General features: G+C 44.4%; 1 protein-coding gene across 6 annotated transcripts in view; it reads right to left on the reverse strand.

Annotated features, from left to right (window-relative positions):
* Positions 1 to 22,700, reverse strand: part of MYOF (myoferlin) — a 180,291-nt gene that overhangs the window by 95,564 nt on the left and 62,027 nt on the right. For 5 of the 6 annotated variants that reach the window (XM_024985591.2, XM_024985588.2, XM_024985589.2 and 2 more), the window contains exons 6-13: positions 10,816 to 10,979; positions 9,836 to 9,964; positions 5,818 to 5,880; positions 5,683 to 5,733; positions 4,499 to 4,529; positions 3,912 to 4,027; positions 3,159 to 3,285; positions 1,082 to 1,185 (exon numbers count right to left, since the gene is read on the reverse strand). In XM_024985591.2, the coding sequence (XP_024841359.1) occupies positions 1,082 to 1,185; positions 3,159 to 3,285; positions 3,912 to 4,027; positions 4,499 to 4,529; positions 5,683 to 5,733; positions 5,818 to 5,880; positions 9,836 to 9,964; positions 10,816 to 10,979 (785 nt within the window). 6 annotated transcript variants of the gene reach the window in all.

Genomic DNA, 22,700 nt, shown 5'->3' on the forward strand with positions numbered 1-22,700 from the left:
AGGCTCCCGCTGTTTACTTCCTGAATTAATTAACTCTTTCAACAATCCTATGAGATTATCCTTATCCTCATATATAATTCAGGAAATTGAGACTCAGAGGTTAAAGAATTTGACTTCACTTGCTATGGAGTGAGGTGAAGTCTGAATTTAAATCTGGCCTCGTTTAGCTCCAGAACTGAGACTTTTTCTGCCATCTCCCACTGACTCTCCTGGGACATAACCCTGTGTGTGTGTGTGTGTGTGTGTGTGTGTGTGCGTGTGCGCGCGTGTGTGTGTGTGTTGCCAAACCTCACTTTCACATACAGTTGGTTCCAATATGTAGTAAATGCTACTTCCTCACACCTAGAACTGATTGTGGTACATCGTTATTCTACTATGGAATCCCACTCTACAATCTTTGACCATTTTTGTAGGTAAAAGTGGTAGTTACATGTGTTCCTACACCAAGAGTCCCTCAGCTCTTATCAGAGGACTGAGACAGGTTCCCCTGCCAGACTCCCCAGTTTCTACAGCTCATTGGAACATGGTGAGTAATAAACATGATAGAAATGGGCACCCGGGTACTGGAGGCTCTCCTCTACACAGCGGTCCCTAATCTTTTTGGCATCAGGGACCAGTTTTGTAAAAGACAATTTTCCCATGGACAGGGGATGGAGGTGGCTTCAGGATGATTCAAGTGCATTACATTTACTATGCACTTTTTTCTGTTGTTATTACATCAGCTCCACTTCAGATCGCCAGGCATTAGATTTCAGAGGGTGGGAACTCCTGCCACATTGACCAGGGATCACTGTTGCTGGTTAGGGACTTTACCTAGGAGTAAGATAACGCCGGGGCCTGGGAATTGTTTCTACTCTTACAAAAGACCACGTCTTTCTAACCTGAGTCCGGCATACTTTCCACTCCAAAATAAACCTCTAAGATGTCTGACATGCTCAGAGTCTGATAATCTGTGTTCCTGCACAGTGCCCAGCTCATCAGGGGGCTACTTAAAAAAGATTAAGCAGGAAATCAGTCAAAGAAAGCATGGTGGTTTAAATACATGTTTCTAGAGGCATCGACACTGAGGTCACATACAAACCTTTTTTCCGGCAAAGGAAACTTCTACAAAAGGGTCCACTAGGTTCTTCTTATCAGCGACGCCTCCAAATATTTCCTTCACTGTCTGTGAGAAGGCATCATCCACTGGAAAGGAAGGCGTCACAGAAGAAATCAAATCTGATTCTCTTAAGAGAACAGAAACCACTCAGCAAAATTAAAAATTGTCTCCTGTATGGAAAAACCATTGCAACGAGAATCATTCTGAAAAGTGGCAAGTACCAGTGGCACTGGATTGCAGAAATCCTTTGTCTTAGTTGAGAGAAAGAGAAAACACGTTCTCCCCACAAAATTTAAAAATTAACGGGAGCGTCTCAGAAAAAACAAATCAATAAATTACTTTGTTGAGAATCAATCACTTATTGAGGAAACCAACAGAATAAAAAAGTCCATCCAAACAGGGTAATTAAAAACTGAGGCCTAGTTGTGATTTGGAAAATGTTCTTTAGGTCAACATATAGGCTTTATCTTTTCTTGAGTAACTCCAGGAAATTTAGCATAATTGTAACATGTTTAATCACCTACAAACAACAGAACTCTGTTTTAACAAACTTAAAAGTGAATAGATCTTGCACTGTTGGTGGGAATGTAAATTGATACAGCCACTATGGAGAAGAGTAAGGAAGTTGCTTATAAAACTAAAAACAGAACTACCATATGACCCAGCAACCCTACTACTGGGCGTATACCCTGAAGAAAACCATAATTCAAAAAGATACATGTACCCCAAAGTTCACTGCAGCGCTATTTACAATAGCCAGGACATGGAAGCAACCTAGATATCCATTGACAGATGAATGGATAAAGATGTGGTACATATATACAATGGAATATTCCTCAGCCATAAAAAGAAAAGAAATTGGGTCATTTCTAGTGATGTGGATGAACCTAGTGAAAAACAACTATCATATATTGACACATACATATGGAATCTAGAAAAATGATACTGATAAACCTATTTGCAGGCAGGACTAGAGATGCAGACGTAGAGAATGGACTTGCAGACACAGCAGAGGAAGGGGAGGGTGGGTCAGAGAATAGCACTGATGTGCATACACTACCACGTGTAAAATAGCCAGTGGGAAGCTGCTGTATAGCACAGGGAACTCAGCTCAGTGCGCTATGAGGACCTAGAGGGGTGGGGGGAGGGGGAGGGAGGCACAGAGGGAGGGGGTGTATGTACACAGACAACTGATTCACTTTGTTATACGGCAGAAACTAACACAACATTGGAAAGTAATTATACTCCAATTTAAAAAAGTCAACAGAGTTCAGTTGAACAGGCCCAGCAGGTATTATAATGTGAGGTTTAATTTATTTACTTCATTTAAGATATTTCCAAGGGAAGGATGCTCTGGGGAGTCATTAGAGGGGAGGGGTTCCTGGAAAAGTAGCAAATCCTGAAGAGTTCCATGGCCTGTACAGTGGTGCTCCCTCCTGAGGATGGGGAGAGGGTCCTATGTCCCAGGGCCCAGCAGGAAGCAGGCACACCAGGCAAGGCAGAGAGGATGCCAGGTCCTTAGCAAGGACAGGCGAGCAACTAGATTAGCCTCTATGAATGGAAGCACTCTAAGTAATTCTCTTAAATGCACCCAATCTCTTAACACACTAGTGACAGACTTCTAGTTATTGGCACGTGCAACTTTGGCCCAGCCATTTTTAATACTCTGATAGAAAATACATTTATCTGTTTATAGAACTGTTTATAGAAACTTCAGTTTCATTTGGGATGAAAGGAGTTGGCCATGCTGACTGCTGACCTCTGTTTTGGTATCCTTTAGAATAAGGGGAAAGTGTGGAACCCAGAAGAGAGAAAGAACAGAGATGAATGGGTCAAAGGCTCCATAAGGGCCATGGGTCAGTGACCAACAGGCTTCCCCATGAATCTGCTTAGGTAGTTTGCAATAGGGCCAAAATGAATGAAAATAACTCTGTGAAGGCCTTTAAGGAGACAGACATATGGCAGGGAGCACTGACATGATTTGGAGTATGATTACTTTTATCACATGTAATCATGCAGGCAACTGACAATCCTGGGGCTGGATTAAATCAATACGTACTCTGGGGGATGTCCTCCGCTCTGTAGATCTTCAGCAGGAAGGTCACCCACCGCAGGGCAATGCCAGCAGGCAGTAACAAGTTACTTTCCACGTCATCACTGTCATTATCACGATCTTGTTTCTCAGGCTATTGGGGACACACAGTGGCAAATTATACACATAGGAAAGCAGCACTTCAAGAGGCCAAATCTGGGATAAAACCCATCATAACTGTTTTCATTAGGATTTCCTGTGTTTTGAGCTTAAGAGTTTGGCACCAATTCAACCTCAAAACTGCCCTACAAAATCAATGCTCATGTTTCTTTGACCAATACGCTACAAGAAAATAATGCGTCCTTTTTAATCTTCTGAGCGCTAAATAGAGAGACAGTTACTGAAGCTCTTTTACTTTCTTTCTGGCTACTGGCTTGCTGCCCAATTTTCTAGAATAACAACCATCCTCTTAGGTAGCAATGCCTGATTCTGCAATGGAGCCAGGTTCTGTAGAGGCAGTGATGTGGGGAACTCTTAAAAACACACATATCTTTACTGAATGAAAGACCTGCTCACAGACACAAGGAAGGAGCTAAGTGAGCTGGAATAATAATTCTGTTGTGAAGAAAGTAACAAATTCCAGAAAGTTGGAGGAATTGGAGGATTGGGGTTGCTGATTGGAAGCTCTGCTCCATTTCACAATGACTGGTGCCCACTTGCTTAACTCTGGGTCCTCTTTCTTAGTGAAAAAACAGAGAGGACAGAGAATTTGGAGCTTACAGGAGGCTCGTCTCCAGTTCCCAGGACGAACATGCTGACTTTCAGGTAGCCTTTAGCACCCGAGCTGGTATCTTCAGGGTCATTGAGGAGAAGCCATTTCCTCATGACAGCATGACCTAAAATAAAGAAGGTGTAAAAGGACAGGAATACTCTAGAGAGAAGCTGACAAGTCCATGATTCCATCTGCAGTAAGATAACCAAGTATTTTCTCCAATGTGTCTTCATGACGGGCCATACTCCCCAGATGAGGCTCCCTTTTAATGCTCTCTCCTTCACACTGACTCTCCACCCACATCCTGCCCTGGGGTGACTGAATAAGACTCTCTAAGCTCTAGTCACTGATTCTATAATTTGATTTTGATAAGGTTAAAGTAGCCTCACAGAACAGAGAAATTATCTATTTGTTTCTCTTAGGATGATTGCCATTAGATTATTAAAAAAGACACCCATACTAAACTGCTGTCATAATTCCCACTGGGTATAGCCGTTCTTTTTCTCAGTCAAGAAAAACATCATTCTTTATTCTTTCATCCCTCAAATTTTCTTGATTCCCAGAGTCTTCCAGTTCATGGGAAGACATTACTTACCAGGTTCATCATAAACAAATCCAACATCGATCTGGGAAAAGATAATTTAAAATAGTTCAAACAAATTTTACAATCAGTTCAGTCACTTCTAGAATCTATCATTATTATCACACTTAAAAAAATAAGGCTTTTGACTACTTGCTTTAAGATCCACCATTTCCATCTTACTGTCTCTGTATATCCGATGCCTCCTCTGAGGTGTGATACATAGAAGGCTCTCAATCCATCATTTTGAATGAATGAGCCAGTCTCACAGCTGGAACAGACACAGTGACCAATGTGGCCTGGTTTGCTTGGGACTTTTCCAGTAGCATAGAAAGTCTCACATTCTGAGGAAACCCTCAGACCCTAGCAAACCCGGACCATGATCACCATATGGGACTTCTTACTGAGTATTCCTCCACCTTTTCCTCCAATTAATTCTAATACTAACATTAATAGACCCTTTGATTGGCCACTCCAATGTGCCAAGAGCTAGGTGCTTTATATATTGTATCTCACCTCATTTTCACAATAATCCCATCTTACAGATGAAGAAACTAAGCACCAGAGAGGTTTACAAGTGGCTAGTTAATGGCAGACAGAGTATGAATTGACCCAAATCATCTTCTAAGACTCGCTTCAAGAAGCAGCCCATTCCATGTGGAATCGCTAAGCAGACACAAGAAGTCTTTATCAGTAAGTCCAGTGTGAACTGCTCGGAAAAGCACCTTGATTCTCTTCCCTGGTTTGGCTTGCCTGTCATACACCAGATTTATAATAACTGACTTAGTAGATAGAACTCTGGGCTACTGACAAGTGGAGCGGGGTAACGGGCTTCTTGCCACAGGCAAGTACTCTTCCCTCTGTAGCAGCACTGGGCTTCCAGCCACAACAGGCACTCTGTGAAGGGCCCTGGTATGCCAGCTCCCAGGCATCTTGCTCTCGGACTAAGTGCGGGACTAAGTGCTAAGTGCTGTACTTTGGAAGTTGACTAGACTCCAGCCAGAGGACATTCAACTGGCTTCTTGACCCCACAGCATTTGTGTCCAGCTTTCAGCAATGATCATGGCATCAAAGCCTTACATATAACCTTCTGATGTCACCAAGATGGGTACCCTGAATCCTGGCCAGGAACCAGATTCCTCATCATGAAAGTGCCCATGTTTGACCTAAGTTGAATGAAACAGACAGTGGACACCCACCTTAAACTCCCCCATCAGAGAATCTGCCCGCAGAGAATGGGAATTGTAAACCTGGAAGAAAGGAGAGTGGTGAGAAGATTACCGGCTTTATCTGGCAGCTAGTGAGCACTACCCTCCTACTCTGTGGCCCCTTACCCGAATGCTGATGATCTCATCCATCAGTTCAGAAGGAGTCAGGTGGACATTGTAGAAAAATAACTGTTGAAACAAAAAGGGAAAATGTTTGAATGTCAACAGGGGTGGAATAAGGTTTAGTGGGATCTGACGCTAAAATTTGAGGGGGCTTCCTAAAAAAAAAAAATACAAGACACAACCTCAAATCAGGTGTGACTGCATGAACCCACTGCAGGACCTCAGAAAAGGCTCTGAAGCTTAAGTATCATGAGCTTCAAGGTAAACTCTGTATATCAGAAAAAGGGTTAAGTAACAATTATGTATAGTGTTTCTTTAAATAAATATAATTGTTCATTTGGCACCAGATATCTGGTAGCTAGGGCTTCCCAGGTGGTGTTAGTGGTGAAGAACCTGCCTGCCAATGGAGGAGACATAAGAAGACATATGATCCCTGGATTGGGAAGATCCCCTGGAGGAGGGCATGGCAAACCACTCCAGTATTCTTGCCTGGAGAATCCCATGGACAGAGGAGCCTGGAGGGCTACAGGATATAGGATCACACAAAATTGGAAACGACTAAAGTGATTTAGCCTCTAGTAGCTAACTGACACAACTTAGCAGCAGCAGCAGCTAACTAAAGATCAAGTTTATTTCATGTGCTTAGAGCTTGGATGCTCTGGAAAGTTGAGGTTAATTTTCTTCCATTTTTAGTGCTATTACCTGTAACCAGTCACTAATTTTGCTCTTTCTAACAAAATACTTGTAAAGCCAACACTGCACATTAGATACTGTTAGAGCCTCGGTAGAGTCAGTATGGACCACATTTTAACTCATTGTAACAGCTAAGTTTAAGAAGGTTGACTCCTGGAAGATGAAAATTGGGTATGCAGAGGTTTTACCATAAAGTCAAAGTTTTGTGTGCCAATAGACTTTAATCCTAAGAGAGAAAGATGGAGCATTTATTTAAACTGAGACTTTTTTCTCCTACATTTTCCTTAGAAATATTTAAAATTTACAGAGAAAAAATGAAAGAATCATTGCTATAATTTTGTCACACTGGCTTTTGGCTTTATAACTCTTTTTTTTTAACTGAACCATCTGAAAGAAGGTTCTAGATAATACAATACACTCCTTAAAAGTACATTTGCGTATGGTTGAGTCTCTTTACTGTTCACCTGAAACTATCACAACATTATTAATTGGCTATACACCAATATAAAATAAAAAGTTCAAAAAAAATTTTTTTAATAAATAAAACACTCATCAGTGGTAGGGGAGGGGATTATTTCCAAAAATTAAAAACAATAAAAGATTATTTTCAAAAAGTAAAAAAATTTGCACTCATCTCTGAAGTGCAAAAACATTTTTTTCTATAATGGACTAAGGAGATCAAACCAGTCAATCCTAAAGGAAATTAACCCTGAATATTCACTGGAAGGATAATGCTGAAACTGAAGCTCCAATACTTTGGCCGCCTGATGCAAACAGCTGAGTCACTGGAAATGACCCTGATGCTGGGAAAGATCGAAGAAGGCAATGGCACCCCACTCCAGTACTCTTGCCTGGAAAATCCCATGGATGGAGGAGCCTGGTGGGCTGCAGTCCACAGGGTCGCTAAAAGTCGGACACGACTGAGCAACTTCACTTTCACTTTTCACTTTCATGCATTGGAGAAGGAAATGGCAACCCACTCCAGTGTTCTTGCCTGGAGAATCCCAGGGACGGGGAAGCCTGGTGGGCTGCTGTCTATGGGGTCGCACAGAGTCGGACACGACTGAAACGACTTGGCAGCGGCAGTGGCTAAGAAAGATTGAAGGCCAAAGGAGAAGGGGATGACAGAGGATGAGATGACTAGATAGCATCTCTGATTCAACAGACATGAATTTGAGCAAACTCCAGGAGACAGTGAAGGACAGGCATGCTGCAGTCGATGGGGTCACAAAGAGTCAGACACAACTTAGTGACTGAACAGCAACAACACTATTATCACACCCAAAAATTTAACATGTAACACAGTCAATTTTCAAATTCCTACACTTGTTCTGAAAAAAGTTCTTTTTAGCTTTTTTAAAAAAAAATTTGGATTCACTCGAGGATCTTACATTGTACGTGGTTGTTGTATCTCCTAAGTTTCCTTTTATCTAGAACAGTACTCCTGGCTTATTTTTGTTATTTATTTCTATCAAGACCAGTTGCTTTGCAGAATATCTTACAGTCTGGATTTTTGTCAGTGTTTCCTCATTGTTAGATTCAAGTTGACCACTGGACAAGAAACGACACAAGTGATGCTGATTTACTCCCATTATATCACATCAGGACACACATGTCCATTTGTCCTTGGTGATGCCAAGTTGAATCACTTGGTTAAAAATGTGTGTGTAAACTAGAGATTTTTTTGTAAAATCTTTTTATTGATTTATGGTCTTTTTAGAAGCTCAGTTATTTGATTCTTCCCTTTAACTGAGAAATCTAATTTCAAAAGTATTAAAATGGTAAGTTTTGAGGTGGACTTCCTATAGATGTAGTTGAGTAAATGTCCCACATTACAAATGTAGGGTAAGGGAGTTAGAGAAGGCGAGGTTTGGAAAAAAAAAAAGACACCAGCACTTTACAGGAACAGATCACATTTAATGAGGTGAGAAGGGGCAGCAGTCAGATTAGTGAGCTTCTGCACTAACCCAAGAAAAGAGTAAGTATATATAGGCATACATGTGGAAATCTACAGTCTTAAGGGGGCCTGTTCTTCTCCAAGGTTGTCTGGAGTAGTTATCTCTTAAACAGCTGGGGCAAGGAATTCTGGAGATTGGCCAGAGGCTGGACTGGCTGGGAGCTGAGCATAATCAACCTTTATGGCCATTTTTTTTCTCCGGGTGGGAGAGTTCTTTGTTTTCTTAGAACAGTGGGGAGGACTGGGAGGGGAGTTTTAACTCCAGGCTATTTTGAGCCTTATAACTTCCTTCAGTAAACACCTGGATGGGTTCTATGCTCTAGGCATCAAGGGTCCCATATTTTGTCCTTCCTGCAATCCTGTCTTGTCCCCCATCATGACTTTCACCCAGCCTTCCCTAAAGTCCACTTCCAGTGCCCATCTCTGAATGCACCCACCTCTCATGTTAGCTTTGACACTACCTGCCTGCTGGTGTCTGTGATTCATCTAAGGAGAAGCCCAAAGTGAGAAGAAAATGGAGCCTCTGAAAAGCTGGGGGCCAAGAAAACACAGGAAAACAACCAGGAGCACCACACAGAAAAAAACCCGTTCGTTTTGCGAACAGAGAAAAAAAGAACCAATACCAGGGCTGGGATTGCAAGCTGTTGGGAACTAAGAGGAACTGTGAGAGGAAGCCGTGGTAGGAAATGCCTGGCCTCAGAGATCAGAGCATGAGGCCCCAGGAATCTCAGAAACGTGGCTGCTCGACGGAGTAAGGCTGGCATGTGATAAATTCCCCAAATTTATCATTTCTCTTCACAGTCCTAAATGTGGAATTTTGTGGCATTGAAGACAACTGTCAAGGTATTCAGCATTTTTGAAGAGTGTTGCAGAAGAGGTCATCAGAACAGGCTATAATCTCATTATGGAGGAAAAAACCCTTTCTGCTCATAATTGCTTCTTCTAACCTATATTGTTTTTATAGTCAAGTAGGTTTTAACACCTTTATAAAGTTGGGTTACTTAAGTCACATGGAGTCACCCCTCAGAGACATCTGCTAATTAAAAAGCACAAAGGCAGGTCCTAAGTGTTCTGTGTGGTCCATAATAAGAGGTGCAAGGACCCATTTGGAAGGGCCCCCTCCAGAAGTTGCTGTAAAACCATCAGAAAGACACCGGGCTTCTCTGAGAACCAATAATGAAGCAGGCCATGTGACTCCAAGACCCAGGGGTTCTTAGCACAGAATGTTTAAGGCTAGAATTCTGTCCTCTGTGTACAGTTGAGCCTGCACATGTGTTCCTCTCCCACTTGGGACTGTAGAGAAGTGGGCGGAAGCTGAGAAGGTACACGTAAATAAAACAGACACTCCAGGACATGCATTTGCCCGTTTACCTCATCAAAAAATGGATTGTTCCCTCGCTTGATTCTTGTTCGATGCGTCTGGCCACAGATGTGGACTTTGACCACAGGCTTGATGTTGTTGCCACTCAACTGCCGGCCCTCGATCACTCGGACCCGGATCTGCAAGTACAGAAGGGAGTCATCACTGAACCTTTCCCAGCATAATGTGTAAGAGAATCCACAGGTGTCACCTTGGCTCATTCGCCCGTAAGGACCACTGAAACCAGGCCAGCGCAGCTTTGCAATGTACTGGTGCTCAAGGACTGGGAGCGTCCACCTGCGCCCATTCTCGTGATGGGAACTGGGGTCAGGTTGGCCAAAACCAAGAGCGGTCATGGGCTTGCAGTAGTCTAGAACTGGCCTGGGAAAGTGAAGGGCAGGGTGGAGGCTGCTGCCCAGAGTCAGCCTCCTACCTGGTCTTCCTGATCCCTGGGAGGTACTAACACCCTCCATGGCTATCTCCCAAGGAAGCAGCCAGAGCTGTGAGAAAACACAACACCTGTGCTTCCATTCCTTGATTAGCTCTTGGGCTTCCCTAGTGGCTCAGATGGTAAAGAGTCTGCCTGCAGTGTGGGAGATCCAGGTTTGATCCCTGGATTGGGAAGATCCCCGAGAGAAGGGAATGGCAACCCACTCCAGTATTCTTGCCTGGAGAATCCCATGAACAGAGGAGCCTAATGGGCTACAGTCCATGGGGTCACAAAGAGTCAGACATGACTAACTCTCTCACTTCCTACCACAAAAGGGAATTTTATTTCTCTGAAGAGCCTCATCCGGATTGACAACACTTACTGCTGCTTGCAGAAGAAAGATGGGGAGCTCTTCTCATTGAGTTTATGCCCTTACATCCCTTTTTACTGGTTAAGCCACTGCCCACAGGCAGAAGCTCTTCTAACACCACCACAGTTGCCAGAAGCTGGACAACACGGTGTTGGTACGACAGGGATGTGGGGCCCTGGGGCTGTTCCTACCTGGAAGTCCTGTGGCTTGTTAGACAGCATGCGGCGGCTGCTCTTCACTTTCGTGAGCCTCCGGGCAAGGTGAGCTTCCGGCACGGTCCCTCCTGGTCCCCTGGGCCCTGGGCCCCTGACCGTACTGTCCAACATGTCCTCATCACCTCCATCTTCCTCTTCTTCTGAAATACCAAAAAGGGATGCATTCAGAGACAGTCCTCATCCTGTATGAGTCTCAACATTCCAGAGAGTTTTCCATGCTGCTGAGGCAGCAGGTGAGGGAGACGCTTCTTGGTGACAGTGACTTGGGACAAGCTGTGACTCAGATCTAGATTCTTTAGGCACATGTGTTCACGTGCAACACGGCATTCATTCGGGCTGTTTTCAAGGTGACTAGGAGAATGCCAGAGGCCATGGGGAGCTGAGAAGAGGAGATGGTATGGATGGACCCAGCCAGACCACCATCACTCAGTTCTGATCTGGGAACCAGCTTGAGGTCAGGGGTCTGCCTGAGGTTAGGACGGTGATGTGTGGAAATGCCGGGGAAATTGGAGACTTGGGGAGACTTCCACTCCACCCTTCCCACTGCAGGTCTTTTCTCTAGAACTTTCCTCGTGAGGTCTTGCACTGTCTCCTTTCTGCCTGAGTTTCCTGATCTCGAATGCCCTCTCCATCCTCATGGTAGGAGAGAAACTGGCCTCCAGTTTCCTGCCAAGCAGACCGAGGTGGTCATCATACTCTCGCTCCACCCTCCCGGTCTGTCACCTCCACACGCATCTGTACCCTAGCTTCCCTTCACACTCAGTGGGGAAAACACGGTTCGAGTGAACCCCCTCCCATCCCTGAGACCCCACTTTCTTTTGATTCTTTGAGGACCCTCTAAATGGTCCCCCCTTCAAGTACCTCCAGTGGCTCCTTCCCCATAGGGACCTTACCTCTGCCTTCAAATATGCACGGATCTTTCTCTCCTATCAAAAACAAACATCAAGTCCGTCTTCTGTGTTTCTTCCTTTTATTACTCACAAACTTTTTAAAACTTAATGACAAACTTCAGTTATTGTTTTCTTAATACACAGAAAGTTTAAACTCCTGATAACCTGTACAATATAAGACTAGAAGACCAACTAACTCCCTTGTCTAAAAAATACCAGCATTTGTACTCCCTGCCTTTGGATCCTGAACCTCCTCCTTTACTGATGATCCCATATGGAAATGGTAGGAGACAATTTCCATATGGAGTCATCTGCCAGTCACTCACATCATAGTATGAATTAGTTCCATCCAACTGCCCTGTAGCATGGCTCTTAAAGCTTGGGCTTTGGAGTCATGCTGTCTGCGTGGGAATTCCAGTTTTGAGCTATGTGACTCTGAGTAGTCTCTCAATCTGTTTCAGTTTCCTCATTCATAAAAAGGGGGAACTAATGGGATTTACCAAAAGGTTATTGTAAAGATAAAATTAATCTATACGCAAGGCCTTTAATATAGTGCTTGACACAAAACAGCTCCCGACAAATTAATCTGTTTTTTTTTCTTTAAACTTTTATTGAGAAGTCCGTTTTATTGGAGCACTTCCTAAAGAGCAGTAATGGGGTAGGGAAGGGAGGCAGTCAGTGAGCAGCACGGGGGACAGGGCACAGAGTGAGAAACGGACAACCACAAGGAAGTAAAGGGTCTCCCCAGCGCTTAGCCCAGGGGGAACATTCCTCCTCACCACCCCTCCATTCATGCTCATCCCATCCGAGTCTGGCTCCTGTTCCACAAAGACCAACCACGACCTCTCCTCGATAAGCTCAGGACCCTTCCCGAATGCTCGTGCTTCACCTTCCATGGCTTTGGACACTGGGATCACACAGACTTCTGTGAAGTGAGAAGCTCTCCTCCTGGCACTTTGCAGGGTCTTCCGAGGCCGCACCCTCCCCAACCCCGTCTCCAGTTCATCGCGCGTGCCTTCCCGCTCTGTTCCTCTGCTCTCTGCTTCTTTGACCCAACATTCTCTGGAGCCACACCTCAGTCTTCCAAGAAGTCACAAACTCACAGAATTTTGACAAGAATGGACCTTAAAGACCTTTGATCCAGAGACTTCCCTGGTGGTTCAGCAGTTAAGAATCTACCTGCCAAAGCAGGGGACACGGGTTCAATCCCTGGCTCAGGAAGATTCCACATCCCACGGAGCAACTAAGACCATACGCTGCAACTACTCAGCCTGTGCCCTAAAGCCCGTACTCTGCAACAAGAGAAGTCACCGCAATAAGAAACCCATCCACCACAACTTGAGTGGCCTCTGCTTGCTGCTGAAGGAGGAAACAGAAAAGGCTCTATCTTGAAAGCAGGACTCCATTTAGGGCGGGGCTGTGGCCTTTGAGCTATACACTCAGTATCTATGGAAATGACATACCAACTGGAAAACCAGGCCCCTGGAAAAGCCCCAGGGCTCCTACCTAGACTCTCCATCCCTAAAAGAATACCCTAATTATCTGTGTAACCAAATAGAATCATACATTCTATTATGCTTACTGGGGTATGACCACAGGCCTATTGATAATTGTCCACTGTTAGCTACCTGGGCTTAAGGCATATGAATCACGGGTTAACTTTGATTGTATCTTTCTTTTCCATTGTTCAGACTAGTTTCAGGGAATCTGGGGAGGTGGGTTTGGGCACGTACACTTAGGGTATATAAAGTTTTCACAAAAACTGGTCGGTGGTCCTTGGCTAAGAGGAGACTCTGCCTTGGGCCCGCCGGTGTAATAAACTGCACTCCACTATCTGCATTGTCCTTCTGAGTGAGTTTGTTTCCCGGAACGCGTGGCTACAACACTGCAACTAGAGAAAGCTCACACAGCAACAAAGACCCAGCGCAGTCAAAAATAGCTATATAAAAGAAACTAGAAAAATCAAGAGCATAAAGATAAATTTTTTTTTTTTTTTCAAAAAAAGATCTTAAATCCAACCTGCCCCTCACCCTGTTTTATAGGTAGAAAAACTGAGGTCCAGAAAGCAGAAACAACTTGTTACATTATTAAGAACTGAGCTAAAACCAAGACCACATCCGCGTTCTCCCTCACTGGTTTATGACTGGATCTAGTAAAGGCAATGCTCTCTTCCTGGTTCCTCAATATCTTTGTCAGGACACCAGGAAACCCCAGAGAAGCCACAGGTGAAGAATGGCTACCTCTGCCACTCCAGTACTCTTGCCTGGAAAATCCCACGGATGGAGGAGTCTGGTAGGCTGCGGTCCATGGGGTCGCTAGGAGTCGGACACGACTGCATGACTTCACTTTCACTTTTCACTTTCATGCATTGGAGAAGGACATGGCAACCTACTCCAGTGTTCTTGCCTGGAGAATCCCAGGGACGGGGGAGCCTGGTGGGCTGACGTCTATGGGGTTGCACAGAGTCGGACACGACTGAAATGACTTAGCAGCAGCAGCCCTCTACACAATAATCTGGGTCTCTTCTTCCCTATTCTTTTTTTTTTTCCTAAAAAACATTTTATTTCTATAATTGCTAATTTTACTGACAATTTTTGGCAACATTAATAAAACAGTAAATTTTATCTGAAAGAACAAGCAAAACAGACAAGGAAACTCACAAAGGGCAATAACAAAACAGTAATCTTAACAGATAATCAACGTACCTGTTAACAAAACAAAGTGACATTGCCTCAAAAAACACAGAGGTTATCAATAGAAAAACAGAACTCCTGAAAGAACGCAACTCGCTATTAACTATCTTTTACTTGCAGGCACAGAAACTGACTCTAGCTAACTCAGTTCTAAGAGAGAAGCAAAACCCTTGATGATTATCTCTTCCCAGCATTTTGAAACACTGGCCTTGCTTTTTCCTCAAGCAAATTCCATTTCCTCCCAATCCAAAGAATTTGCAACTGCTGTTCTCCTTCCTGGAATGCTCTTCCTCTAGGCCTGCAGGGCTTGCTACCTGCTTAATTGTTTGACATTTCCTTTGATCTATCCAGTTTCAGCACTGTTAATTCACACAATGAAATCTCCAACCCTCTTTTTTTCCTCCTTCTCCTTAAAGGCGCTTTTAAGTTTCCACACTATTCGTCATTCTCCAGTCTAAATTTCCTAGGTTTGGGACTTCCCTGGCAGTCTAGCAGTTAAGACTCTGTGTTCCCAATACAGGGTACATGGGTTTGATCCCTGATCAGGGAACTATGATCTCGCAGTTTGCATAGCGCTGCTGCTGCTGCTGCTGCTAAGTTGCTTCAGTTGTGTCCGACTCTGCGACCCCATAGACGGCAGCCCACCAGGCTCCCCCGTCCCTGGGATTCTCCAGGCAAGAATACTAGAGTGGGTTGCCATTTCCTTCTCCAGAGCAGGAAAGTAAACAGTGAAAGTGAATTCGCTCAGTCGGGTCCAACTCTTCACGACCCCATGGACTAGCCTACCAGGCTCCTCTGTCCATAGGATTTCCCAGGCAAGAGTACTGGAGTGGGTTGCCATTGCCTTCTCCATTGCATAGCACAGCCAAAAGAAATAAAGTAAATTTCCTAGATTTTCTTCTTCTCTGTTCTTAAAGAAGCATCAAAAGAAGGGCTTGCCTGCTGCCTGGATGCAAGTTCTCAGGATGCCCTTCCTACTGTTCTCCACCAGGTGGGCTCCTCACCTCCCTCAAGTTCCAGATGAAACAGTCTTAGTCTGTCCCACCCATTCGCACCGGATGGAAAGAATCCCTTCTCCTGCTAGCACCTCACCACGTGATCTTGCATCTGTTGGACTGTGGGCCTCCTACTACCATCCACTATTCAGAAGCAGGGGGCTTGCCCTTCTCTTCTTTGTACCTGCCCCGTGCTGGACACACTCCCTCCTTGTCCACAGCAGGGGCTTGATGAATGTGGAATGAGGACATCCTGACCCTTACTCCAGCTTTCTGGTATCGTTCTCCAGCAGTCTGGCAAAGTTCCCACTGGGAGCTCAGGCAAGAGCACACTATGGTTAGGGGTTGCCCCTCTCAAACCTGGCTCCAGCCTTAGGGAAGCCCAGAGGGTCAGGCTCCCCTTGTGCAAACCTGTTTCAGACTGGGCAATGGCTGGGCCACATGCTTTAGGTTTCCTCCATCTAAGACAAGGGCTTCCCCGGTGGCTTGGTGGTAAAGTATCCACCTGCCAATGCAGAAGACATGGGAAATGTGGGGTTAACCCCTGGGTTGTGAAGAACTCCTGGAGGAGGAAATGGCAACCTACTCCAGTATTCTTCTGGGAAAAATCCCATGGACAGAGCAGCCTGGTGGGCTCTAGTCCATGGGGTTCCAAAGAGTCAGACAGGACTGTGCACACACAACAACTAAGATGAATGTCCTTGGGCCATTCTCGGCCCAAAAAGGATTTCCTCCCTGCTGTGGACTGTTCCATGTGGGGTTGGTGGTTATTCATGGCAGTTGTTGTTGCTGTTGTTCGGTCGCTCAGTCATGTCCAACTCTTTGGGACCCCATGGACTGCAGCACGCCAGGTTTCCCTGTCCTTCACTATCTCCCAGAATTTGCTCAAACTCATGTCCACTGAGTTGATGATGCCATCCAACCTTCTTCTCCTGCCCCCAATCTTTCCCAGCATCAGAGTCTTTTCCAATGAGTCAGCTCTTCTCATCAGGGGGCCAAAGTATTGGAGCTTTAGCTTCAGTCCTTCCAATGAATAGTCAGGGTTGATTTCTTTTAGGATTGACTGGTTTGATCTTGCAGTCCAAGGGATGCTCAAGAGTCTTCTCCAGCACTACAGTTTGAAAGCATCAGTTCTTCAGTGCTCAGCCTTCTTTATGGTCCAACTCTTACATCTGCACATGACTACTGGAAAAACCGTAGTTTTGACTACATGAACTTTTGTAGGCAAAATGATGTCTCTGCTTTTTAATATGCTGTCTCGGTTTGCCATAGCTTTTCTTCCAAAGAGCAAACATCTTAATTTCATGGTTGTGGTCACTGTCTGCAGTGATTTTGGAGCCCAAGAAAATGAAGTCTGTCACTGTTTCCATTGTTTATGGCAGAGGAAGTGGTAAATCATAGCCCTTTGCAGTGCTGGGCTCTGAACAAGCCCTAATCACTAACCTCTTGATGGATGCTCCAGAAAGAGCCTGCAGGAGACAAAGAACCAGTTTATTCTGCAAACACCTTCTGCTAGTCAGACTTCAGGTTGAAAGGAAGGATCAGCAGGAAACTGCACCAAGTGATCCCTACCACCTGCATCTCCGAGTAGCAGGAGAAAGTTTATTTGGGCAGGAAATCACCCCTTTATGTGGGGGGAAGCTGCACAAGATTAAACAATGCTGACACCCTAAGTGTTCCAAAGAAGGACCAGGGCCCTTAGGGCACTGCCAAACTTCACACAGCACAAGCTGTTTCACTACCCAACTTGAGCCGCTGTGCTGGCATGCTCTGTACTGAGACCCAGGCGTAAGCTGAAGAACGGCTAAGAGGATCTACAAAGTATGAGTGTTTCATAACCACAGGGAGCAACAGTAAACCAGGAACTGCTGACTGAATAGGAAGTTGCTGGTGGTAATTTATTCCTAGGACTGTTGTAACCAAGTAGCACAAACCGTGCCTGGAAAATCCCATGGAGGGAGGAGCCTGGTGGGCTGCAGTCCATGGGGTTGTTAGGAGTCAGACACAACTGAGCGACTTCACTTTTCACTTTCATGCACTGGAGAAGGAAATGGCAACCCACTCCAGTATTCTTGCCTGGAGAATCCCAGGGATGGGGGAGCCTGGTGGGCTGCCATCTATGGGGTCGCACAGAGTTGGACACAACTGAAGTGACTTAGCATCAGTAGCAGCAGCAGCACAAACTGAGTGGCTTAAAACAACCGAAATTTATTCTGAGAGACCCAAATCCCAAGATTCTAAAACCAAGGTGTTGGCAGGGCCATGCTCCCTCAGAAGCCTTTAGAGAAAAATCCTTCCCTGCCTCTTACTAGTTGGTGGCTCCTGGCCTGTTCCTTGGCTCGTGGCTGCATCACTCTAATCTCTGCCTCCTCCCCCACGTATCCATGGGTCCTCACCTTTTCTCACAGGACACCAGTCATTGACCTTCGGGTCCGGTCTATTTAAGGATGACTTCATTTTAACAGATTACATTCTGGAAAGACCCTGTTCCCAAATAGTTCACATTCTGAGGTTCTGTGTAGACTGGAAGTGGGGAGCGGGGGACACTGTTCGACCCACTACACTGGCCATCTTTCAGATCTTTCCAGTTTGGTCCTTCTGGCACTCCAGTCCATAGTCTGCAGCCACACATGCTGCCACAAGCTATGGATCACATCGTGTCCCCGCTCCCACTTCCTTCATGTCCTTGCTTTTCTCCCAACCCCTCAGGTTACGGGATCTAACACGGCAACTACGCCTCTAGGTGCCCCTCAATCCCTCCCTTGATCGTATTCACCTGGTTCATTTGACTCTCCACTGACTACACTCATTCACAAAGATAACTGAACTTGGACACACACCTTACTGACTGCTACTGCTAAGTCACTTCAGTCATGTCCGACTCTGTGCAACCCCATAGACGGCAGCCCACCAGGCTCCGCCGTCCCTGGGATTCTCCAGGCAAGAACACTGGAGTGGGGTGCCGTTTCCTTCTCCAGTGCATGAAAGTGAAAAGTGAAAGTGAAGTCGCTCAGCTGTGTCTGACTAGTGTCACTTTAATTTCATGATCTCAAACCTTCAGCGGACTCACAGGATTGACCAGGTATCATACCAAGGCATCTACCTCCAAGTTGTCCTAAATCTTGGTTTGAGATGGCCATTGATTGGCCAAGACGGTCAAATCCCTCTACCCTTTTGAACTCCCACCTACTTTTACCTTGAAAGTGTCCAATGCTCTGTCCTCCTCACCATCAACTAATGATCTTACTTCTTATTTCACAGAGAAAACAGGCAATCAGGGTGACCAGGACCATCCTGACCAGCAAGCACCTTTATCCAAACACTTCCCATGCCTCTCATCTTTTCCACCTATGCACTTCTTGGGTCACCATCCCAGCTAATCTTCTTTCATTCCTTGATGGAGCCTTCTTTCTATATGAATTTTTTTTTTGGTCAATATTTACTATTTCCTGTTCCTAAACACAGCAACCTTGTTTTTCCAGAGTCCTAGAATGTCAATCTCTGCCTGTGATACTAACTATGCTTCTCATGACAAGGTCTTGTTAAATGGTGGTACTGGTTAAGGCAGAATTTAATTACCCTGGGCCAAAGGTCATGGCAAAATCAGGACCAAGAGTTGGTATGATACAATCAGTGCAAGTTAAAAAGTATGAAGCAGAACAGGAGAGAGTAAATTTATAAGCATGAAAATATTTTGGAGATGACATGCTGATTTATCTGGAATGTTGAATAATAACTTTGCTGGGTTTCTAACATGCTGGAATAAATGTCTGCATTCAAGCGTGAGCAATTCATTCTCTCTACTCTGGTTTTTGGGGTAAATCACACTATATGGGCCCTAACAATCTTATGGAATAGTTCCAATACATTGACCAAAGCAAAGGTACCATAGAAAGGTCTGTAACTGAACAGCGATACAAACATGGGCTTGCAGGGAAAGTCTGGCAGCATCTGCCTTTGATCGATGGACACCATGAGCCCATCTAGGAAATGCTGCCCAAGAGCTCTGAGTCTGGACAAGATAACATTAACCAGATTAAAATGCTCAACTCTAGGGCTTCTCAACGTGAACTCCAAAACTGGCCTTCAGGGGCTTCCCTGGTGATCCAGTGGCTAAGACTCCATACTCCCAATGCAGGGGGCCTGGATTAGATCCCACATACTGCAACTAAGAGTTCATAGGCTGCAACTGAAGATCCTGCAAGACACAAGGAAGACTGAAGATCCAGAGGGACACAACTAAGAAATGGGGCAGCCAAATAAATTACTGAAATGAATAATATTTAAAAAACAAAAACAACATCAGCCTTCATCAGGATCTCCTGGAAGTTCCTGTTAACCATACACACTGGAGGGATTGCACTTCAGATCAGTCTCTGAAGCTAGGTGCTGGAAATCTGTACATTTAAAGATTTCCCCTGATGATTTTACTGTGTCTAATATTTAAGAACCATCTGTGTATTATGATCACTTTGATTTTCCTAAATATCCTCAGTGGGAGAAATAGTCTAATACCATCAATTTGCTGGATAAAGCCAATTAGAGACCCAATCACAGAAAGAGTGCCTACAACTGATGTTCTAACACATTGGTCATGTTTCAGGGCAGCTCTGAACAACAGTCCCTTGTCCAGAACGTTTTCCATGGATCCTCAAGGTCTATTAATCCTCAGTCTGGGGGCTTCCCTGGTGGCTCAGTGGTAAAGAATCCGCCAGCCAATGTGAAGCGGTAAAGAATTCACCTCCCTGGTCCAGGAAGATCCCACATGCCACGGAGCAGCTAAGACCATGTACCACACCGACTAAGCCTGAGCTCTACAGAGTCTGGGAGTTGCAGCCACTGAGTCCACTTGCCCTAGAGCCTGTGCTCCGCAACAAGAGAAGCCGCTACAGTGAGAAGCCTGCACACCACAGCTAGCAAGTAGCCCCCGCTTGCCACAACTAGAGAAAAACCCAAGCAGCAACAAAGACCCAGCACCGCCAAAAAAAATCTTTAATTTAAAATAAATATTCCATTGAAAAAAAACACTATCCTCAGTCTGGTACTCCTAGACCTCAGGAACATGCTTCCATTTTATTACTCTCTGGATGTATCAGTCACTTTGGCCTATACTCTGGTGTTCACCAAAATGCCCTTCTTGAACAAAAATTTAAACTGTATCTATTGCTCATCCACCATTCACTCATTCATTCATTCACTCAATCAACTGAGCATTTATTGAACAATTATGGTTTTCCAAGTGCTGTACTAAGTAATAAAGATACACAGTTGAAATATAGCCCCAAAAGTATTTTCTCTAAGAAATTGTTTCCCATGTAATAATTAGCTTAGTCTTCCCTTGAGGAATTTATTATATTTAGCTCTGATCTACAATTATGTTTATATCTTACCTCTGTACTGAAACACAAGCTCCTTGGTGGCAAATAATTCCTTTCTCTCTTCTGTATGCTCCACAGACAGGTGTCAGTAAGTGTTTTCTGAACTGGACTAAATTTAACTTCAAGCAAAATGACTTTGGCATCCGTGGAATGGAATGAATTTGAAGCAGCCAAGTCTAGCTACTTTTTTTTTTTTTTGCATTTCTAGAACCAAAGGATATACACTTTAAACAGATTGTTCTTCAAAAATAGATGTGAGATTTTAAAAATAGTTTATTCTGGCCATGGGAATGTAGGTTCCAGTCAAACTAAATGACATCTGGCAAACCAAGTCAGCAAAATAACAAACTTTCAGAATGTCAAGCTTGTGGTCTGAGTCAGCCCACCCCTCTGTCATAGGAACAGTCTCAAGAGGCAAGCAAAGAAAAGTGGACTTTTTGACACCATTCATGTTCAGTTAAGTCACCAAGGCCCCAGGGTATGCAGCCTTTGTCATTTTGACATTAAGAGCTTCAAGGAAGCCTTCCTTAAAAATGAACCTCTTAAAGAATTCCCTGATTGTCCAGTGGCTAAGATTCTGTGCTCCCACTGCAGGGAGCCAGGATTCAATCCCTGATTGGGGAACTAAATCCCACATGTGCAACTAAGAGTTTGCATGCCACAACTAATGATCCCACATGCAGCAATTCATCGAAGATCCCACATGTCACAACTAAGACCCAGTGTAGCCAAATCAATTAAAAAAAAAATGAACCCTTTAGATACAACACCAAAGATCTGATCCACGAAAGCCGTCATTGATAAGCTAGGCTTCATTAATATTGAAAACTTCTGTTCTGCGAAATACAATATCCAGATAATTAGAAGACAAGCCAAGATGGTGAGGAAACATTTACAAAAGATACACGTGATAAAGGACTGTTACCCAAAATATACAAAAAACTCTTAAAACTTGACAATCACAAAATAAACAACCTGGTTTAAAAACAGGCCAAAGATCTTAACAGAAACCTCATCAAAGAAGACACACAGTTAGTAAATAAGCATATGAAAAGATGTTCTACATCTTACGTCATCAGAGAAATGCAAATTAACACAATGAGATACCACTACACAGATATTAGAATGGTCAAAATCCAAAACACTGACAATACCAAATGTTGATAAGAATACGGAGCAACAGGAACTCTCCTCAATTGCTGGTGAGAATGTAAACTGGTACAGCCACTTTGGATGGCAGTTTGATGGTTTCTTACAAACTACGCACACCTTACCCTGCTGCTGCTGCTAAGTCGCTTCAGTCGTGTCCGACTCTGTGCAACCCCATAGACGGCAGCCCACCAGGCTCCCCCATCCCTGGGATTCTCTAGGCAAGAACACTGGAGTGGGTTGCCATTTCCTTCTCCAATGCATGAAAGTGAAAAGTGAAAGTGAAGTCGCTCAGTCGTGTCCAACTCTTTGCGACCCCATGGACTGCAGCTCACCAGACTCCTCTGTCCATGGGATTTTCCAGGCAGAATTACTGGAATGGGGTGCCATTGCCTTCTCCGATACCTTACCCTATCATCCAGCAATCATGCCCCTTGGTATTTATCCAAAGGAGTTGAAAACTTATGTCCACACAAAAATCTGCACACGGATATTTATAGCAGCTTTACTTATAACTGCCTTGCAACTTGGAAGCAACCAAGATGTCCTTCAGTAGGTGAATGGGTAAATAAATTATGGTAAATCCAGACAATAGAGTATTATTCAGAAATAAAAAAAAAGAGCTACCAAGTCAAGAAAAGACATAGAGGAAGCTTAAATGCACATTACTGAGTGAAAGAAACCAATCGGAAAAGACTGTATACTGTATACTGTGACTGATTCCAACTCTATAATATTCTGGAAAAGGCAAAACTA

Source organism: Bos taurus, chromosome 26, assembly GCF_002263795.3.
Source record: "Bos taurus isolate L1 Dominette 01449 registration number 42190680 breed Hereford chromosome 26, ARS-UCD2.0, whole genome shotgun sequence".
In the NCBI taxonomy this organism is placed as follows: domain Eukaryota; kingdom Metazoa; phylum Chordata; class Mammalia; order Artiodactyla; family Bovidae; genus Bos; species Bos taurus.